Raw genomic sequence first — 22,580 nt, forward strand, 5'->3', positions numbered from 1 at the left:
AGAGTTTCTTTAGACAGGTTGGAAATTAGTTTTCACTCCAATATATCATCTCCTATTCTCTCAGAGCTTCATACCCTCTTCTATTGTGTCCCTTGAATTCTTTGAGATTTCGGTGTAAATGGTACATGACTAAAATGATAAATACACGAAGTTAAAGCTCCCGAAAAATGCCTCTTTGAGAGGCCAAGAGCTGGGAAGGTTATTTGTTGCCCAAGGGCTAAAGGACTACTTCAGCTACAAATCAATATGAAAAGTGGCAGGGTAATTTATAAATGAGGATTTATAAAATAAATTCAAGACAGAATATTTCCATGCTGCATGTACAGTCAACTACTTGTAAAAATGTGTTACACATTATTAATAGAGGCACGGAGCCGCATAAAAGAAAAGTGTAAAAGAGAACTCCAAGAGCCTTTGCACCGCTCTGAAACTTAGGGAAAATAATACATTTAAGGTAGGTTTAGATACTATGCAAAATACATGGCTGTTTTCTGTTGGATCACACTAGCTTCTTTAAGACCCTAATGAAGTCTGCTCTTATTTCATAACAAAGTCTGTCTACAAAGCGGCACACTTGATCTCTGTGGACCCAGAGGGTTAAAGTTCTTGACCTCGTGTTGACTGCCATCTTGGCTAAATGGCTAAACCTGGAGCTGTAGGCTGGTTGTAACACTGTTTGGAAAAACGCTACTCTGCATGTCTAAGTAAGTGATAATGAGTGAATGTAAAGGATCTGCATAAATCTTCTCTGCTCTCATGCTACAATGCTAAAACATGACAATATAGCTTTTCTTTGACCAACCCTGTCTCTGAAAAGATCCACTTATCTATAACTAATTCAGTACTGGCACCTTCTTTTCTTTTCTTTTTTTTTAAATCTTTAATTACATTGAATTACTATGATTCTACAATAAAAAGTAGCCTGGCTTATTTCCAAGCCAAATAACTGAAACAGCCACAGCACAAAGGAAGAACGGAAAAAGGGTGATGTATCTTTTTGGCAAGAGTTACTTGTGCATGAGTACTGTATATTGTAAAAATAGTGCACATCCATGGAAATAATCCGGAGAATTAACTAAAATTCACAGCGTTTCCGCAAGAGTTATAATCACAACTAATTCCTTTTTTATAAAGAGCTTTCTGGAAACTATCACCCCACTTGGAAAATGTCTTTGACAATGCCTATATTGCTCGGCTGGCACTACGCCTTGTATAATCATGGACAATGGTTTGACAGAATGTCACAGCAACACTACCGGCCTGCTAAAGAATCTCCCGGAAGCGTCTTCAGTGTCCTGGCTTGTAAGTGATCCTATCCAGGAGGATTCTTTAAATGAGTCCGAGGAATCAGATTGCTGTTGCTGAAACAATCAAACCTCAAATGTTAGCCTAGTTGGCTCACATCGCTATCGCTGACACTCAATCCTCCAACAGTTGGGCTTAACCATGACGGTTTATACACTAAATGCACCGTGCATGCAAGGACTATGACTTCCTCTCAGCATTACTCCACTTTTCTGTTTAAATATGGACGTGCTATGCTTGCCAGCATGATAGAAGACAGTCCCTGTTCAAGCCAAAATGAATGCACGCCTGTGATCTGGAAGAAGGATATCTTATCCAGGGAAGAGACATTCTACAACTGACTGAAAACTGAGTGTGCATGTGTGTAGCTGAGATGTGTGAGACTGCCATGTTGTCATCATTCTAGTGTAAATAATGGAGAGATAACACCACAATTGCAACAAGCCACTAATAACAGATGTGTAATCTGCCACAATGACTACATGTCGCTAAATGTATTCAGAGTCATTAGTTACCTCCAATCAACACGGAATTGTTTAACAATGGTAGAAAAAATCTCTGTCATAACAAAACTGCTGCTATGACTACCAAACAAGTTGTGACCGCGGACCACGTAGTTGTTTTTATTTTGCTCGATTAACTTCTTTCTTCTCCCAGGCATTACTTCCCAGGCCTGCCATTCTCCATCCACCCATCAGATGCCCTCAGACCTTCCCGCGAGGCCCATAATAACAAAACACTAAACTGTTGCTGTCTTGTATTCTATTATAGTCATTTTCATTGCTGCCTGGCTTCGACACATCCTTGTGACACAAATGACAGTCCCTGGATGAGGATTTGACAGTAAATAGAGGTAAGTAAAAGCACTTCAAGCTGCTAACATGTGTGAGGCTGCAGGCTAAAAGGCCACTGATGGCAACACTTACGGTTACAAAATGTATTTCTCAACAGAAATTGAAAAAATACAGACTGTATTTTCCAGACATAATTTAGATGCTTATGACTTGAAAAAAGAATGAGTCAGCTATACAGTATTGATTGCAGGGAACCCATACGATTAATTAGCTGACACGACAGTCACAAACCACTGAAGCCACAGATTGATAAACAAACACAAGCACTGGTGATTGATAGACTTCATTTCACGCTACTTGTAATGGTATCTTCAGCATCTACATATTATATGGAAACGGCTTACTACTAACTAACTTACATTTCACTCGTAACTAGTTGCTTTGATGATAATTAGCATTGCAGTCACACAAATCTCATTATGAGAAAATGTGGTCACAGTCAAAGGAAGTGTTCATTCAATTCCCATTTCAAAATGAGCAATGACTATTATGTTAAAGAGAAAATGATTAAGAAACTGAATTATGTGGTTTTGTGTTGAGCTTCATAGTGACAATTGAATTTGTCTTAATCTTTAAGACCAGACCAGAACAAACAGGCAGAATGTTAATTGTTTAACTGACAAAAAGCACAAACAAAGCTAAATCCAGACATGTGTCTATACGTTTTTTTTTTTTTTTTTGCAAAACAAGGACTATACTGTAAAACTGTAGACTAAGGAGGCTGCTTACTACCTTATTGACAATAAAGAGGAAATCACGCATTGATCTTCTTTTACTGGACAGTTAAAGAAAGAAAAGCACAATATTCTAAAGACTGCAAGGAGCTGCAGCACTGTGCTTTAACACCGTGTGACCACGATTTGAATACATGTTGCATTTTGTAGGGCAATTTCTCACCTCACACAAATATGTCTCGAGTGTGTCAGCTCTGATCTATGCACCATAATGTGTACTGGGCCAAGGAGTTGGCAGAAAATTAAGCCAGATCTAGAGTCGCGCATCTTCTGCTGCATATCCCGCGAGTAGAGCGAGCAATGTTTTAGTGGCTGTGGCAGGGGCAGGGGCAGAGGGGCCTCCTGCTTCGTGCAATTGCCCTCGCTTTCCTTTCCTCAGCTGACATGCAGTATCACCTGTCAAAGTACTTAGATAATTGGATATGAGAGGGATCGCAGTCTCGCCACTATAACCAATGACACTGTCAGCAGTGTCATTGAGAACCAGCATCTTCTTGCAATATGGGCCCAGACTGAGGGAAGGGCTGAGGTAAATGTATTTTCGGCTGGGTGACCGAACGGGGGAGCAGATCACAAATCACCTGGCTCTATGATTCTTTCACCTAGCCAGAAGGATAGTGGCAGTAAATGTTTACAGTTGCATGTCGTGTAAAAATGCTAAAAATATCCTCCCCTCCCGGAAGAATGACACGGTGTTCTATTTCACTGCTACGACTTTGGGACACATAACAATGAACATCTCAAAATACATTTTTTGAAATGCAAAGCATCACTTTAGAGGCAAGTTCGGCAAACCTTACAGGTCCATATGTGCCACTGGTATATATTGATATAAAACGGATGTTACTGAATATAAAAGTGCTTTTAGGGCCCTTAAATATTATATGAAATTAAAATCCCCACTATATTATCATATTAGCATCAAGGGAGAGTCACAGAGAGGTCCTACCAGTTCACCAAGGGAATAAAGGTCTTCGGTAAATGGCACCGCCGTGTGTCATTTATGTAGTTATTTTAATATTCCTGTCTTATAATACATGCTCCGTCTTTTTTTTTTTTAATTCCTTTATGTCCCCCTTTTTTTGCCCTTGGGAGATTTCTAGAATAAACGCAGTATATATTAATTCTGTTGAAATTATTCCCTGTCTAACAGTTCACCTCACAGCTTGCCCTTATTAGCCAAGGCAAATGGAGCCACTGCTCCAAGCAGGATATACAGTATGGCTTGCCTCAAGTCAGCCCATTCATAAAAAGCACTTATGGCTACACTGTTTCTGATTTGGGATCTGAAGGAAAGCAAGCTTAAACCCTCATTATGGTCTATAATAAAAAAAAAAAAATAGAATTTTAGCATGTTTTACACTATCATGTGGTCTTATAAGAAACAACTCAGAACCTGTAAATGAGTGAGCAAAAGAGAAATAATAAGAAGACTGAAGTGTCTGAGTGACTGCATCTCATAGCGTGCTTTCAACATGCTACTGCTCCATAGCAAGAGCATGACAGGGGTAGAAGCAGCATTTACTGCGGGAGATTATTTACTGGTTCATGGCTGACACGGAGGCCATCTGTCTGAGTCATCCTCAATGTTATAAGGAACCAGAGCACATCTGAACCCATAGATGCAAAAAAATAAACACACACACACACACACACGGGGATGCTACTCACTTTGTTGGCTTAATGAGTGGACTGCTTCCTAAACGAAATGACGGCAGGTCTTCTGTGATCGTTCCCTTTCGGTGGAGAAACTTTTCTGTGAGATCGAATCCTGTGAACAGGTTAACAACGTGTCACTAGACATCAAACAAGGCCATGCTGACATATTGACAAAGCAATTGTGTTGACTCAGAACATACCTGTGATTTCCAGGGGGCGATCTAAGACATCAGAAAACCTGTGGTCTTCTACACTCAGAGTAGGACACGAGCCATCTGGAGGGAAAGCCACCAGCCGGGTACAGGTGTTCATTTATATTTTCAACCAGTTTTGACAAGTATTATCACAGAGAAAGGCTTTCAAATGAATCATGAATTCATTTCCACACTGCTTTTTAGAAGCAGGAATCGACCTCAGAGTCCTCACAGTTTTTAATCTTTAAACCTTTCGTTTAAACTAAAATAACTAACCGAGACAAGACTCGGGGATGTAATTTAGAGGAAAGCCTAGATCTGCTGTACCGAAAATGAAACGGAGGTTGACTTTATGAATACTGATTGATGACATTTGTACAAGTCTAAAGTTGTGCTTCAAGCTGTCACACTCAGCCTTTTATGCATTTTTGATAAAGGCAATACAAAATCTGTTTAATGGCAAAGGAGTTATACATAAATCTATCTGACATGTGTGTACAGTATATCTGTCAGTTCTTTAGCACAGCATTAATAAGACATCATTTGTTTTATAGATACAGTAATGTGTGTCTGCTGTACGTTGATACCAGGACATTTAAGAGGAAGGAACTGCTTTTAAAAAATGGCACTCCACTGGTGAAAGACAAACATTGCTGGACAAACGTCAAGGACAACACACACACTTACCTGTTCTTTCAGTCATTGCCATTCCAAAGGTACAAGGAATGAAATGTACAGTCCAAAGGAAAACGGTCCATCTCAACAAGCAAATCATGACTCTGAATCTAGAAAGCAGTCCCACTGGAAAACCTGAATGCAAACAGAACAGGGATTTTTTTTACATTTATTTTACAGCACTCTTCAATTCAATTGACACAAGCATAATCTTAATTAAATATTTTTCCACATGCAAGTGACAGCAAAGGCAGAAATAATAAACAGAATTCAACATCAGACACATGCAAACAATGTAGCTCTACTTATTTTCCTTATAAACCTTCTTCTCTGTTTGGTGCAACAGAAAATTTGACTTGGATTTATTGACCAGGTCTCGCACTGAAATCTGTGTGATTGCTAAGCAAACTAAAGGAATGAAATTTCAGATTTCACTCCTTTTTATCGGGCTGCGATCATATTATAGTGTTCTATTAATTATCCTCTTATCAGTTGTATTAATTGTTAAAAACCTCTGCTAAATAAGAGTGTGTGCCAGATGTATTACAGCAAAAATTACATCTTGAAGAACCTGTAAATCATATCCGATTCTCTAAACAACCCATTCTAATGAACTATATGTCCCCAAAGCCACTTTGTGTGTTTATGTGAAGTCACTCAATCTGGAGAATGCACTTCCGAGACCTTCATTCATTAGTTTTCATGAACACCTGCCATACGGTGATGAATGTAGACGTCCATACTGCAGCTAAATCATTATACACTAACCAATGTTTATGTTAAGGGTTCTGTTTTTTAACTAGCAAGCCAAGAATCCTCTTGTTCTCCATAGGCAGTTTGTAATTCATTAGTTCAGCATCCCTCAACACAAATTAGCTGTCGAAGCCTGTAAATGCTCAACTTCTGAATAAAATATACAACAAGATGAAGACAACAAAACAGGGAGATATTACTACGTCAGATCATGCTGTATTGCATGTTAGTCATCTATTCTTTTGTCTGGTCTGGCTGTCTAAATGCCAAAGCCTTGATCTTTGTTTCCATAGTACTCTATTAACACTCTGGTGAGTTTTGATCTGTAGGCTGTCAACAGTGTCTTGTTCAAGGACGTGGCATAACATGGATCAAACCTGGAAACCTCCTGTTACATGTAAGTCTCTTCAGCTATTCGACTGCCGTGCCAAGCCAAATCGTCTGCGTTACTCCCATGCCGTTGCAAAGAAAGCAATCACTTTAGTCGATCAATTTTAGCAGACTATTCCAACTCAAAACAAAAAAACACTCTCAGTAACTTCTGGATTGGCTTTCCTTCACCACTGACAGAAAAGAAAAGACTTTCCAGAACTTTGAAAAAGAAGATTTTATTATCTAGACATTATCTAGATGTGACAGTGAATAAATACATTTTTTTTTTTTTTTTTTTTTTGTTGCTTTCTCTCTTAAAACAACAGAACAGGTCATCAATCATACGGAAATGTAAGTGGCAGATCATAACTCATTGTGATAAATGTGCTTTTTTCAGTACAAGGAATGTAGTTAGCTGTAATCCCGTTACAAAGACTATAATCCTTCCTTCCTGGTGCATATTTATCTATTCCAGAGCTGAGTACTGAACTTGACCTCAACATACCAGAGTACAGCCACAACGCATGAAGTTAATTTATGTCTCATATGTGGCCACCATTCGTTTTCATGAGACGCTCTCTTTCCTTCACTTCCACTGTTTCATCCAAATTAATCTTGCCCCCAATGATGAATTCCCATTCATGCTGCAAGCACTTGAGCCTCCTCCCACCGGATCATAAAGTTTTGCATGCAGGCCAACGGTATCATGGCGCTTGGAGGTGAAGTGACCGTGACTACAACTACAACCATGCATGGGCTGTAGACAAGCAGCACTACAGAGGTATCACGTTCCCTGTCTGTGTGAAGGTGTAATCTTATTCCCATCATATCTGCAAACACATGCAATACACAGAGTCTGCAGTCAGTTCATCTACATCTTTACATGATTTTTGAGTGCATTCTGTTTAATTGGTACTTGAAGAGCACAAGCTGTTTTCCCTCATGGATGGATTTAAATCCTAAAACGTAATGTTTTATTTGTTATTGGAGGCTACGTTGAAAGATAGAGGCACAAGTTACTCTCTGCTGTCTCTCCGTCATTCATTCAGGCACTTTCAGCCGATGACAATAACTTCACTGTATCGCAATGTTCATCGAAGCGTGTTCCCCTGCGCGACCGCTGATTGGCTGCGTGTTTTTATTTTTTAATAATTGCGGCACCACAGGCAGCTGTTGATATTCTTTCAGCGTCCGGAAACATTTCGCACTTTGCAGTTAACAAGTGATGCAAAAAAATAAAAAAAAACGCTCCACGCTCGCTGCTGCTGCAGAGCGTTTCATAAATCAGAAATAATGAGCTGTTCATAAGTAACGCGCGTCCCGGTTAACACACAAGTTAGAAATCCATGCGGGGGAGAATTAAACGCGTCAATACCGAGCGGCAAAACATGCAAAAGCAGTCCGTTGTAACGGTGTTTTCAGTAGGTTCACGCGCTTTTACATTAAGCCGATTTTATTTGATTTGCTGTAGAATGAATGTTCTTATTAAAGTACTTACAGTTGGCGAGAAAGTTTCCTCTAAGGCAGAAACAAACCAAAAACAGCGAAAAGAGTCAAATCCATGTGTGATTACGATCAGTCTGATTCCGGATTCCAGGACTTGGAAATAAAAGTCACGGTGGGATCGCCCGCTAGATCGCAGTCCTTATTAGTTGCACCGAGTGGCCCTCCCACTCTGTCATTATCACTGAAACGCACTGAGGGAGACTTCAGCAAACAGGAGGGAACACACGCTGAAAGCTTTCGTATTAGGGGGGGGGGGGGGGGATAAAACGCCACAAACAAACTCCAGCCAGGTGCGGGGATTAAACACCGTTTGATGTCATTTTATCAAATCACCCGAAGAGAAGGGCTTATTCATATAGATTTGCTTCGCCATCTTAAAAGAGAATATCAGAACACATGATTAATCTTGATACAGAAAAAAATCAAATAAAGCCTTATACCCCACAGCAAGTGATACATGTATAAAGAGCAGAATGGGCTAATAGGATCTAATAAAGTGACAACTCTTAGCTGGAATGGCAGGCCTAGTGCAACAGCAACATACACATACTATTTTAGTCAGAATGCCATGTCGCAATACTTTACTGCTATGTTGAGGGCAATAACTTTAACATCTTATCAGTGCAGTGTCTATGTTTGCACCATAAGGATCTGCTCATGTTGAAAAGGTGTCTATGTGCTACATCCATATCGCACAATGCTTTTTTTAAACTAAATAAGAGGTTAAAGCTCAGGTGCTTTGTTCACTTAAGTTTTTGTTGAAACGGCACACCGACGGTTCAAGACACCCGGCCCACAGAAACAGGTGTTCACACATGTAACTGTTTGGACAGATGCATTCGATGCACCCTTCCCTCCGGCACAGGCAGACACACACAGACAGACACACTTTTCAGTCTTGGCATGAAAGAAACAAAGAGCATAAAGTTTAAAGGACAGCAGAAGATTAAAGTGAAGCAGATGGCCATATTTCTTTGTTGACATTATACAAAACAGCATTGGATTCTATTTTATCTTTCTTTGTTGGTATTCTGAGTAATGACTGAATTACTTGAATCGTTAGCAGCTGATTTATTTCTGTTTCACATTATGTCTCTGAAAAGACATAATGCAACTTTGCATGAAAGTGGTGTGATGGTGGAGTATTCAAATTCAAATATTATGAACATCCATTTAGTGCAAATTGACGGTCTTTTCAGCTGAAATGATGCAAACTATGTATTTATTTTTACTCAGCATGGGGATCTATATCAGCCCCAGTGGAGTCTGATTCATGCCCTCAGTATTGGCTCTTGTTTCACTAGCAACTCATTAGAGCCCTTTTTTTTTCGACAAACAATGGATTGAAAACAAGGATGCACAGGCATTTAGAGGGACAGCGTGTCCATTTAACAAGAAGGACACGCTCCCCATCTGCAATCACAGTGTTTTACATTGTAGAATTTCTTTAACCTCACATGTAGGGAGAGGAAATTCCAGCTTTTCTTCAAGATGGCATCTACATCAGTGGAACTTTTCTCCCATACAAAATACTTCAAAACGGTTCACTGTAAGGTCACTGGACTGTTAACTCTGAAAGGAAACAATGTTCCAGTTTTCCATGAAATGAAATTTTCTTCACCTCTATTGTATTGGGGTGACTGTAAAAGTCTCAGCAGTGGATAACTCCAAACCATTGCAAGTAAGAAAAGAACAATGTGAAAGGCTCAGTATTACTAGGAAAATGTGGGAGTTTTTTGTTGTTGTTGTTGTTATTTGGGCGAACTGATCCTTTAACGCGAGGGCAAGATTGGGGCCACGGGGAAATAATGAAAATGGTATGGTGCCTTGATAGCCCAGCAGGCAACATTTTGTACCATTCACAGCAACTTCACATAAAATAGTTAGTCAGCAGTGAAGATTTTTTTATGTGTTTATCATCAGACCAATCCTGTGTTTCTCATGTCTAAAATTTCAATTAGTGAACTAAAAAATGTTGTTTTTTTTATTAAAAAAGCAATAGAATTTAGAGATATAATATATAATAGCCTACTAACGCAAACATAGAGGGGTATTTAGAGAATACATCATCTGCAGCTTGACAACCCGGTCAATGCATCACTTAAACGTATGTGCCTTTGCTGTCATTTAATAGATAACAATGTTGTGTAAGTGCACAACAGGTGACAAATGCAACACACAGAGTGCTGCATCAAGGTAAGTGTTCCAAGCACACCTCACTGGAGTGACATCTTACAAACTCCAAGGTCCCAGAAGCTGTCAGGAGGCTCTAACATAGATGATTGTTGTTTGAGAAATATTCTTTGAGCTATCTATCACTGAAAAAAATATAGGGAAATCAAATTGTAATATAATGTTAATCTTATTGTAGCTCTGACTAGTTATCATTCACTTATTTGTGAATAAGTCTTGATTTCAAGACTGTTTTCACGATAAAAATTCAAGTTAGCCCTGTGATAGACTGGCGACCTGTCCAGGGTGTCCAATGGATGGATGGAATATTCAAGTTATAGAATTAATTAATTAGTTGTTATTCAGGTAACGTCTGGATTCCTTAATGTAGTTCATTGTTTGCCTGACCAAACATTACAAACCTTTCATGTTTGATAATGAGATAGATGTTTTGGGGATAAAAGTCCAATACATTCTGCTTCACTAACTTCATTTGGAACAGAGTCCTCTACTCACAGGATTGTGAAAAGCCATGCCGTTGCTTGGTCGCTGCTCACTGGGCAAAGACAGTGTGTGGGTGTTGTGCTCTAGACCTGTATGAAAAAAAAAAAGAAAAGAGTGAAATTCTATCATTTCTTAGTTTGAATGTTAACTTCACTTGTACCCTCCTCTCTAAATCCCATGCTATCAGAAAATTTCAGGGCATTTCTTTGGCACTTACAACAAAAACATCTATGGGGTTTTCATATAATTAAAAATGTAATACTTTGGAATACTACCTCCAATACGGTTGTATGGACATTTTTTTCATCATTCTTTTACAGTTTATAACACAAGTTAATATTTCTTAGAGGCTGCAGGAATACAAACTAAACCGCCTGTCAGAGGTCAAAAATTAATTGCAAAAAAATAGAAATTAGTTTTTAAGAGCACCCTAGCATAAATTGCCCTTCAAAATACAATGTTCATGGTATTTCAGCTGAAAAGTAAGATGACAAGGGAGACAGGGGTTTGTGGCAAGCAGCAGATGGTCATGCTGTTACTGACCCCAAGACATTACATTTACATGTTTGTTACCCTCCCCATGTAACTCAGAAAATATTCCAGAGGCATAATGCCAGAAATTGCCCTTATACAGATTTTTTTTTAACACTGATTTTCAGAGTCTTTGCACTTAAGGCATCTCATGTTTTATTCAGACAAACAACGTGCTTCCCTAACATATGGTTAGCCGCAACTTGTGCCTTCTATTATTATTGTTTTCCATTTGGACGTTTTGTATTGGTGATATCATTTGAGACAGCAATTACTTCCCTTAAAGATAAAAAAAAAAAAGACAAAATGTCAAATACCATACTTACCCTTTGACAACATTTCAGTATTTTTAAGACGTGAGGCTTCCCTGAAAATTGTTCTATCAAGCTGGAATGAGAAACAGTATCTGTTGCACATAAAACTGTTTGTTGAACAAATGACGCAGACAGCTGGCTCTCTGTGTACAACAACAATTAGCAATATGATTTAAGTTACAATTGGGTAACAATGGCAAAAGCAGGAGGATACATTTACCTGATAACACTTTCAAATGTGGTGGTGGTTTAGATGAGCAAGGAAGTCATTGGCTAATTTACCATATTTGGCTCTGCGGAAATCACAATTAATTAGCATGTTTCTTATTATTGTGCATTTTAATCATTCTTACGCGTAAACTACTATCAACTCTAGACAGCAAACCTGTTATGTTCCTCCCGTGAATGTCACAAACATTAAACATTCATGTGACGTATGACTCAAAGCCGTTGAATGGATGCTAACGTCAAGGTTAGCTAAATTAGCAAGAAGCCTACTCGTTAGCTAACGCTAGCTGACGTTAACCACTACTGTTAACATTTTTTCATACATTTTCTCTTGACTTTATGACACATATCTTAATAGTCATAGCTAGCTAAATACCTGTTAAAACCATGGGTGTAAAAAAAAAGAGAAAACACCGCATCTTCCATCAGACCATGGACGATGACAGATGATTTAACGTTACGGTTAGGCGCAACCATTTCTCTAAAAAAAGAGGGGGTGCGGGCCGTTCCAACAAACTACTTTTAGGTACGTTTAACTAGCAAATTAGAGCTGTCAGCAGAAATCATGACCTGCCCTGAACCATACTATCGAATGGACTTTACTTATTGATATTCTCCATGTATAGGAAAACAATTTGGACACATATTTGTTAAGATTTTAAGCTTGCCTGCCTTCTAGTGGCTGCTAGGATGCATAACATAGGCTATACTTGTATTTGTTACTTTTTTTTCGTTCCCACTGTTGGCACCACAGATCATTTGGGCATTGTTCTGAGTTATTTTTCAGACAGCGTGGTGGTGGTGTTCTGATATATGGGCTACATTAACAGTGCATTGATCCAGCTGGAACTGCTCTCAGTGACATGACCTGGACATCGCATCCAAAATGATTTCTCGATGATACAGTAGCTGCAAGATAAAGCAGAGTTTCACAACTCCCACATTTTTCCGTGCATCCATCTAATCTGTTTATGATGAATTGTTTTCATAATTTTTTAATTAAAATAATGCCATCAAGTCATGTCAATGATACGTGTTCAAGATAACAAGATAAAAGCTGCATATAAATGAGTTGCAGTGTGCTGTGACCAACATCATGCTCCTGCCTGCACTACCGCATCTTTGTTAAATCTCTCGATTATTACACCAGTACTTGGTGGTTAACTTGGAAATAGCTGTAAAAACCATCTTGTAAACTAAGCATCTCTATCAATAATGAATGCTTGAATATATCTTAAATATAGGTGCTTATGGTGTTTCATTATTTATTTGAAGGCAAACATATGTGTCGGGCAATTAGCAAACTGATGAACGCCATTGATCATATGAAGTACCCCTCACTCACGCAGGCACAACATAAATTAGCTCATGTACACACAATGAAACATACATGTCCAGCATAACAAATACAGCACTCTCCCCTTTGGATGTTTGTCTGTGTTTGTGTGTGTGCATAAGTGTATATGCTCCTGCCTGTGTAGCATTGTATTGGTACAGGACATGTGTGTATGTAACCTCGGCAAACACTTTTGTTCCGGGAAAGCAGTTGTTTGCCGTGAATACAAAAGACACTAATCGCCGTATTCTGATTCTTCATTAAGCCAGTCAAGTCCCAATTGTTGAAGGGCTTTTGAGGCGAAACACCTGTCTGCTTTCCCATTTTATCATTTACCAAGTTGGCATATGGCAGCACTGGACAAAGAAAGCATACTGTGTGTCTCTAATCTACATGCAGATATAACTATTGATGTATACCTTTCATGTAGTCATAAAAATCACAAAAGCCATTAAGGAGTTTCATTCATCATTTATGAAAGCTCACCTGGGCATGAAAGCTTACAATATCCCATGTAAAAATAAAAGAGTGAAAAAAGATACAATAACATTTGGCCTGCAGCTAAGGGGGTATTCTTGAAATATGATCATATAATTGACCCATCTATTGAAATGTAATGAAAGAAAACTCCGTCCGTGGCAACCTCACTGGGATAGCTGTTTGAAACTGGTTCTCTTTGATATCAACTCAAACATTCTGTGGTTTGGAATCAATTTTGAACCCGAGGCACATGTGCAGACATGAGCACTTTAATTAGCGTGCCAAATCAAAATCTTCCAAAGTCAGTTGAGGTTAACGGAAAGTTCAAATGTATTATACTTCAGAAGTCATAAAGAATACAACAGCAACAGCAAATATTTAAAAAAAAAACATGTTTTTTGGAACATTACATTTCTTTTGGGACTTACTGACCAGTCAATTCATCAACTGATTATTTTCTGAACTCATCAATTATTCATTTGGTCGACATAACATCACAAAATAGTGGAAAATACCCATCACAGTCCAAATGTAATCAAATGCCAAACGCCCAAAGATATTCAATTAACTATGGTGTAATTAGAAGTCAATTATCAGATTAATTTTCTGTTGTAATAAATCGGCTAGTCAATGCAGCTATGGCATCGCAATCAAAAGAACAATATCCGACCCTCGACGACTGTATTGCAGTATTTATAAGTACATAACCCAGCATATCGACGATATATCACCTGGCATTAAAGTCAAGGTTAGAGTATGTTGAGATTTCTCTCATATTCTCTCACATAGTCCCATTAAGAGGTCGCATGAAATGATAACAGAGCATTTTTAATTAAAAAAATTAAAGGACAAATTTCATAGGGGAGCAAGTGCTTCAGGGGCACAGCTACTGGACATATTTGGAACTATTTCTGTAGCGTCTCTTGTGCTTTGGGTGGAGGGGGGGGTGAGAGATTGATGTGATACTATAGTTTTGCTGCGAGAGCGGTATCATCCTCTCGAGAAAACACGAAGTAGGAAACATTTTGTTCACTGCAGAAACCCCTGCAGGTGACTCACATCATTATGAAATTAAAAGAAAGATTAAAAAAATGTATATCCTAATAAAAATGTAAGACATCTATTCCCCAAATCCTTCCTGGATTGACAAATTCTTCACAATTTCAATCTGATTCTCAGCAAGCCCCTTTTAATAGCCTTTGGGTACATGGTTTCCATTAGGGCACATTGCCAAGCTGCATGACGAAGACATTTGCAGTTTTGAAAGGTTGCGTGAATTAGGTTGACCTACCTTCCCTGTGCAAGTGAATAATGGCTTGTGAACAAATTACATTAGTTTAATTCATTTTTTTAAAGTCAGCGGCATAAATGAAGTTTAGATATATGGTTATTGATTTTAGTGAGTTGATGTGTCCAAACCACTAGTGACCGACTAATTAACTCGTAAGAATGTCATTCATTCCAATTTGCAACAGACTGAGTTCCTCCAACACAATATAGAGAAGCATTACTTTCACTTTCAGAATCTTTAGAGCCTCAATGTCACTGTGGCCCGTTATAGTCTACCCCTTGCAAAAAGTAATTACTCAAGTAATAATTTAATTTCGTCTTAATAATTCCAGACATGGTGAAGCATGACTGCACACTCTTATACTGTTGTAATTCAAGGGACAATATACCCCATAAATGGAGTACTTCTCCTGACACTCTGTGCTCAAAACTGTGAGATGGATGTTAGAATGAAACTAGAAATGCGTTATATATAGATACCATGGGGTCTGCTTGCAAGATAAATTGGATAAGAACTGAAAGAAATGGTGAGTGTGCCTGGCATACAGTATGGGTGGAACCTTTACATGTCCAAAAAAAAAAAAAAAGAAGACGATTGTCACACTTCATACAGAGTCTGGAAAAGTTTATATAATCCCATTGCTGCATAAGTTTGGATCCCCTGCTGAACGAAACAGAAGCTCATACCACTAAAGAGTCCATCTTCTTTGTGACTGGTATTGCTATTGAGGCATTTTCATACTTCAAATGAAAACACACAATGGCTTTTAGGAATTCGTGGCGCGTCATTAAGATGAAGAATATACAAGAATGAAGCCGTTTCTCAAGTAGACAGCAGAAATATCTAACAGCACTGATTTCTGTTATATTGTGAAACTCTTATTGAAAGTAACAGAGAAAGAAATATTGGCGTTACATATTCCCGAGGCCCAAGTTGAAATTTAAGCAAACGTGTCTGAACTAACTGAAGGGGATTAACCAAAGAGAACACAAACTAGAAGGGAATAGGGAATTGTTGGCTAACAATATGCATCCAAAAAAAAAAGAAAGAAAAACACTATGATATCAGGGGACTACTTTCAGTATGAAACACATTGGCTGTTTGCTGGTGTGGGCCACTGTGATGGGTAATTGATAGCATGTATTACTCCAATGATCTGCTCTACACACGGGGATGCAGATATGCACTGAATCCTAATTTCCCATGACCTACTTCTTGTTTTTCAGCAAAATGTAAAGCTCAGTGGACCAACTGAGTTTTACAGGTGCACTGGATGCATACCGACTGTCAGTTTAAATGCCCCATGAGCACTGGTCAGGTCATGTGTCAAATGGATAGACCCCCGAAGTGCCCCTCAGGTGAGCCAAAGTGCCCGTGTAAATATTTGACATGAAACATTTTTACCAATTTAAAAGATATGATGCATAGAAATGGAGTAGTTTTAATGGTGGCATTGCTACTTTAACTTAAACTGTAAAAGTATTTGAGTGAAGCTGTTACATTCTCATTAAACTGCTGCTATCAACACGCACACGACATATCCACCGACTATGGACTTCCTGCGGCGACGTCACGGCTCCTGCTCTCCCTCTCCACCCGCGGTGACGTCAACGGGAGCACGTGGGTTTGTTATTGCAGGAAGTGAAGATGGCGGATCAGTCGCTGCTCTCCGAGTCTGCGCTCGGGTGGTCTATTTTCACCTTTGTGCTTTTGGTAAGCATTGTTGGAAGTTGTGTAGTCGTTTTTCATGTAGTAGTGCAGCGTCATACGCGTAGTTTGAGGTGTTTTAGCGCGCGAGGAGTTGGCGCAGTTCAGGTGTTACACCGCGACGTGGCTACGGTGTATCGACGTCAATATTGGCTTTGGATCGGTTTTAGCTAATGTTAGCCATTAGCGGTTTGAAATGGACTTTATAAATGTTATGCTCTCCTGAATACATAATGAAGTGCTCCTGAAAAACAAACAAACAAAGGGGCCGCACATATACTGCGAACACATACATATATGTAATATTTCCGCCCTGACTATGTAATGACTTCAGTAGTGCTAAGTGAACGCATGGAAGTTGGTCAGCTAGTTAATCTGCTGCCCAAATTAGCGCTCATTATCTCAGCTACTCAGTCACACGGCTAAACCGGAAGCCTGCACGCCAATAAACTGCCGTGCCTCCCCACTCCCCACTTGCAGCCCTTTTCATTCGAACAAACCTTTCAGTAGATCTTATTTGGATGCAAAGCCCGCGTCATTACCTGGCAAAACAAGCAGCAAGAGGCTTAAGGCTGCGGGCCTAAAAATTGATCCTGTCTGTGAATGGCAGGCCCCGATCTAAAGGGACTAGTTTTAGCAGTGTCCTCACTTCTTACAGCTTGTGTGCCTTGAATATGACCTTGTCATTTGGGAGACCCTTATTTGCTTCCCTGCCTAATGAGTTTCCTGCCTTTTACAATGACAACCCCTCTCCCTTTCTCTCCCCCCCTTTTTCCTGATAAACAGCAAAATAATGCATTAGAAATTTCATGGATTAATTCAAAATGAAAAGCAAAAAGTTGTAGTGGATAACTATTTATGAATTCAGCTTCTTACAAAAAGTAAACTTTGTCTTATTTCCTTTCAGTCATTTCACTCATGTGCTGAAAGGATAATGCTTGCAGACTCAGAAATTGCACATGAACTCCCCCTCAAATTGTAATTATTAGTGGGAAACTCTGAGAATATGTTGATACCTGAGTTCCCGTAGAGAAGAGAACATATTCAGTAATGGACTGTGTATAATTCTTTATTTTTAACAGTGCAACAAGTATAAATTGTTGTGTGTAAATCATTTTACTTGATGTAGACCAATGCTATTTATCGTTCTATCCATAACAAATAGACGAAAGTGATGACATTAGCTGATGTTACCTTGTCCACAGTCCCTGACAACCAAGCACTTGAACGTGGCATTCTTGTAATTCTGCCTTTGCAAGTGGGAAGTAGGATCTTCCGACTAGCACGTGAAGGCAGCATTAAGGAAGGGTGTATGATATAATCAGATCAGCTGTTCCCTAGCACCTGCATTCAGGCTATTCTCGGTGTATAATTCCCTCGCTGTTGTGTTAACACTTTGGTTTGAGCGTTTTGTTTTTGGAAATCGGCAACACAAACACACTGAAGCTAGAGTTTCCAAGCAGTGTTTAACAGGCATCGGAGGATGCAATACTGTGAAGAGTATGATGAAGCTTAATAAAAAATATAGCACCACAACAGTGATCAATGTAAGCTACACAAAGGTAGTATCTGTTGCAGGGTATTGTATCGGATTGCATCATAATTTCCAGTTGTTTCAATCCCTGTGTGTCTCTTTATCCATTCTCTAATTGATGTATTATTTTTTTATTTTATTAATGTCAAAAATGAATATGCACTGCATGTAGCTTTAGTTAAAGAACAGACCTAATAGGAACAAAGAATATATTAATTGGAATTTTGTCAGCAAAAATGCACCTAATGCAACTACACTCATTGTCTGCAGACTGCTTGTGTCTGATCATAATACCACAGGAGGGCTGATGTGAATGGAAATATATTTGGATGTTAATGACAGGAAGGATGTGAATCACTAACCCGACTACCCGTTGATTCTATTTTTTAGTGCTTCCTGGTCAATGATGTTGGATAAATGTAAGCCAAATTGAACTCCATGTGAAGCAAATGGGACATTATTAACAGGGCTCAACAATAAGGATTGCCCGCTTGCAAGTAAATTGACACATTAGGCTAGTAAATTTATAGTTTTATTCTGATAAAGAAAATCAAACGCATTGTTTTTTTTAAGTAGCTAAGGAGTGAACCATCTCACTTCCTTTTCATCCCCGTTGAGAGTTCCACATGCAAAGTAAAGTTTGGGTACTAGCGAGAAAATGGCGGCAGGCAAAGACAAAGTTTATGAGCTGAAACGCAAGCGAGCATTTCAATTATCCTGGAAACCGGAGTTTAGTTGGGTAGATTAGAGAAAGTGGACGAAACTCCAGATTAATTCACTTGAATCAAGATTAAACATAATGATTAACTTTGGTCTTCGTTGTAATTTGATAACATTACGCTGAACCCTGATTAAATGACGGTGTTTAAATTGTTGATCCAGTGATTGAATCTGAACAGACTCAGCTTCTGCTCTCTGTCCCTTTGTTTGAATAATAGGGTAGGTGTTGCTACTTTAAAAAAAAAAACAGGAAAACTGAAATAATGTTAGCCATTCAGGCATGTGAAACTTAAACCTTACAATTTACTCAGAAGTAAGGAGTTCGTAATTTTAGTCTTTAGAAGAGACGATTTAGCTATTATCTCATTTCCATCTGCAGTCCCTGGGCAGACACACAGAACAGTCACAAGAAACTAAAAACATTCATTTACATGCCACAACATTACATTTCTATCACACTAACAATTACATATACAAATCTACGAGGACACGTCAATGTATGAATAATCCATTCAATGCAATTACAATTCGCTACAGTTCAAAAAAACGGTCCAGAATCACAGTCAAATTCATTTTTATAGGGCTGGTTGTGCAATATAGATTTTTTTTGCAGAAAATGAATGAAAGTCTGTGGAAGTTTTAAACTCGGCTGGAAACATATTCCAATGTACACGGCTGTAAATGAAAAAGCAGATTGTGCAACTGATTGTGAAGTTTGGCCAACCACAGTTGTACACGGTTGGAAGGAGAAAAGTTAATCTAGTAGCTGTTCAGATTTCAGATTATTTTCTGCTGTAAATTTGATAATATTTCTCTGCCAAATGATTGCTACCCTATGCATTTTTTTGTTCCTTGTAATGGTATAACTCCCCAGTTGTTTTAACTTGGTTATTTGATGTCTCCCCCCCTGTTTAGGTAATCCTGGCTTTTTGTTGGGTCTACATTCGGAAGTTTCAAAGTCGTCAGGAGAGTGAAGTTGTTTCCACTATCACAGCAATATGTGCACTGGCCATTGCTTTGATAACCTCCGCACTTCTACCGGTGGATATATTCCTCGTTTCATTCATGAAGTACCCCAATGGTACCTATAAGGTTAGTATCTCTTCTACTAACAGCACCAGGAAAATCAATTTGAGGAATGCAAACGAGTTTTCCTGAGGCAGCTTTTAACTTTGCAATTTTCTAGAATTAGACAAAGTGGACATTGTTTTAGTCCAATCTAAAACCTGAATGGATTTCCGGGCTCATAACTTCTTCTCTTTTTTTTACAAAGTCATTGCATTTGTTTCTATCTATCTGAAGATTTAGCAGAGTGTGTAATGGCATCTCTATTTGAACAGCAGGTAATTTGTTTCTTTCTCTGGGTTGCAAGCTGCTTTGATTGCTAAGGGTATCTGTTTTTCCACCATTTAGTCATGGTCACATGTTATCTCATCAGGGACACAATCCCTTATTCACTTAATCAAACATGAATTATTGGTAATCTCTTGATGATTATAATTTGCAATAGTAAGGCAACAAAAAAATAAGCAAAGAGGCATGAAACCAAGTGGTGTCTTTTTATGCTGAAATTTGCCAAGTATATACAAAAATGAACAATAATAAACTAACGTCCGATGGGAGAAGACCATTTGTGCTTGACAAAAACAATACATCGTTTAAATGTTTTTGCAGCTTCTGGAGAATTCATTCTAAAAGTAAAATGCACAAAATGTGAGCTTATGATGGACACTTTCCCACACCTGCGCTATGCATGAATAAAAATAGATTTAGACAAAGGTCTGACAGCTTTGAGTTATTCTCCCAGGGTGTGTCGGTTTTTGCATCACTCTCAAACAAAGCTGCCACAGTACTGCTATAGGCCATTTGCTTGCTAGTTAGGCATGACCTACCCCTTCCAGGGTTGGCAGTCTTTAATCAGGTGTATTGCACTTTTTGTTTCATGTCTCTGCCATGAATGGTTTATGGCAAACAAAAAAGTGATGGAATTTATAGAGTCCAGAAAATACACCATACCTCCCTCTGCCACTATATGCCAGACTCAACACCATTTTTTTAATGATATTTCATGTAATTAATGCCTGTTGTTATTGCAATGATTGTTATACTAGTCATTCCTGCACTAAATTATAAGTTTAACCATGGACTTTTCCTTTTGTAACATTCAGGAATGGGCAGCAAACAATGAGACGAGAGGGCAAATTGAAGACACTGTGCTGTATGGATATTACAGTAAGTGCATTCTCTTAATACCTGTCCATGTGGATGCACATCAAAAACATATAATGAATAGTTGTCGACAGAAATCTTAACTGGAGAGAATTATATACTCCATTGAGTTTTTTGATCTGTTTTGTGATCATTTGTGCTTTGTCATTCTCCTATGATATCAACCTTTTTTCAATTGATGGTAATGTCAATTAAATGTTAATAACACCTGGGACCTTACTCACCCACACAGCAATCTGTGTGAGTTGGCAATCTAACTTTGGGATTCACACTGGCGAATCATTTTCACCCAGGGTATCTCCATAGTAATACATCCTACCTGCACATCTTATCTGGAGCAGTTTCGCTATCACTGTAAGATGCATGAAAGGAATACTTCGCCCCCAAAACGATAATTTGTACATCGATTACTCACCCAGTGGTACCTAGAATTTGATCTTTGTTTTTCGGGGTGTCACTGTGTAATCACTTACATAGTCGAATCTCATTGGTGGTCTAACCTACTGTATGTCGAATCATATCTTTTATTTGCTTGCTCATTGATCCCCCGTCTGTTTAAGCTTTATATAGATAAATATCAAAAGTTACTATCACTTGGATATAAGAATTATGGGCAGCACTGTGGCAGATGGCAGAGGTCTATAGAGAGAGACACGGTTTCTTATCCTGCTTGCTTTTTGTGGTTGTAAATGGAAGATTCGGTTTTAATGACATTTTCCACATTGTAGCAATCCACAGACAGAAGGGAAATGACGGGGAAGCAAAGGGACAGTCAATGGGAGAGGGAGACACAAGTCATGCTGTTTCTATGCACTCTGATTTTAGAGAATGATTCATAAATTCAAAATATATCTAGGGCTCTAATAGTGCCAGATTCTTATGCAAGTGCTGTGATTAAAAATGTAGACCTATCCTTTGATTTTGGACTATGATGGTTGAAATTTATGAATGGCATTTCCTGTCAGATTTTTCCATCATTGCGACGATATGTCTGTGAGATTGGCAGATTGGCTAAAATTCTTGAGGAAATTAACATATATCAAAACATCCACTTCCACATGAACGATCTTAAGCTTGCACAGATATACCACTTCACTCTGCGAACACTGTTTATGCAGAAGTAATTTCAATTGTAAGGTGACAATACACGTGTTTCACAAGTAGTGACCGTACAACTGAATAAATGAAACTTGGATTATAGTGCACGAGTTGTGTGGGAGTTTCTACACTTTTGCCTACCAACGGGGGAGCAAGATATTTCTTAGGTATTGAGGAATGTTTTTACAATGTTTTTACAATTACCTTCACTGAACATTTACTGCCGGTAGGCAACTTCCCTGCCTTTGCTCTGGTCGCCAACAACTGTCTGCCAGTCTCTCACATTCTCTATCTCTGGCTCAACCCCACACACACGCCACAATCATATGCTGGGCTGATGTAGGTTACCGAGGCAGGCAAATCTGGACAGGAACAATTCCTAAT

The 22,580-nt window shown here is 38.7% G+C and overlaps 2 protein-coding genes across 4 annotated transcripts in view; one reads left to right on the top strand and one right to left on the bottom strand.

The window, feature by feature from the left end:
- Window positions 1-8,229, bottom strand: part of LOC311020845 (uncharacterized protein) — a 96,310-nt gene extending 88,081 nt beyond the window's left edge. For all 3 annotated transcript variants that reach the window (XM_084021070.1, XM_084021069.1, XM_084021071.1), the window contains exons 1-4: window positions 8,045-8,229; window positions 5,434-5,556; window positions 4,753-4,827; window positions 4,565-4,664 (exon numbers count right to left, since the gene is read on the bottom strand). In XM_084021070.1, coding sequence (XP_083877196.1) covers window positions 4,565-4,664; window positions 4,753-4,827; window positions 5,434-5,521 — 263 coding nt within the window. In that variant the 5' untranslated portion in view covers window positions 5,522-5,556; window positions 8,045-8,229. The remainder of the gene's footprint in view (window positions 1-4,564; window positions 4,665-4,752; window positions 4,828-5,433; window positions 5,557-8,044) is intronic.
- Window positions 8,230-16,526: 8,297 nt separating this feature from the next.
- Window positions 16,527-22,580, top strand: part of lmbrd1 (LMBR1 domain containing 1) — a 48,537-nt gene continuing 42,483 nt past the window's right edge. The window contains exons 1-3 of the mRNA XM_084021717.1: window positions 16,527-16,621; window positions 19,785-19,961; window positions 21,038-21,101. Of these exons, the coding sequence (XP_083877843.1) occupies window positions 16,556-16,621; window positions 19,785-19,961; window positions 21,038-21,101 (307 nt within the window). The 5' untranslated portion in view covers window positions 16,527-16,555. The remainder of the gene's footprint in view (window positions 16,622-19,784; window positions 19,962-21,037; window positions 21,102-22,580) is intronic.

Source organism: Eutrigla gurnardus (genome assembly GCF_963514095.1).
Source record: "Eutrigla gurnardus genome assembly, chromosome: 11".
NCBI lineage: Eukaryota > Metazoa > Chordata > Actinopteri > Perciformes > Triglidae > Eutrigla > Eutrigla gurnardus.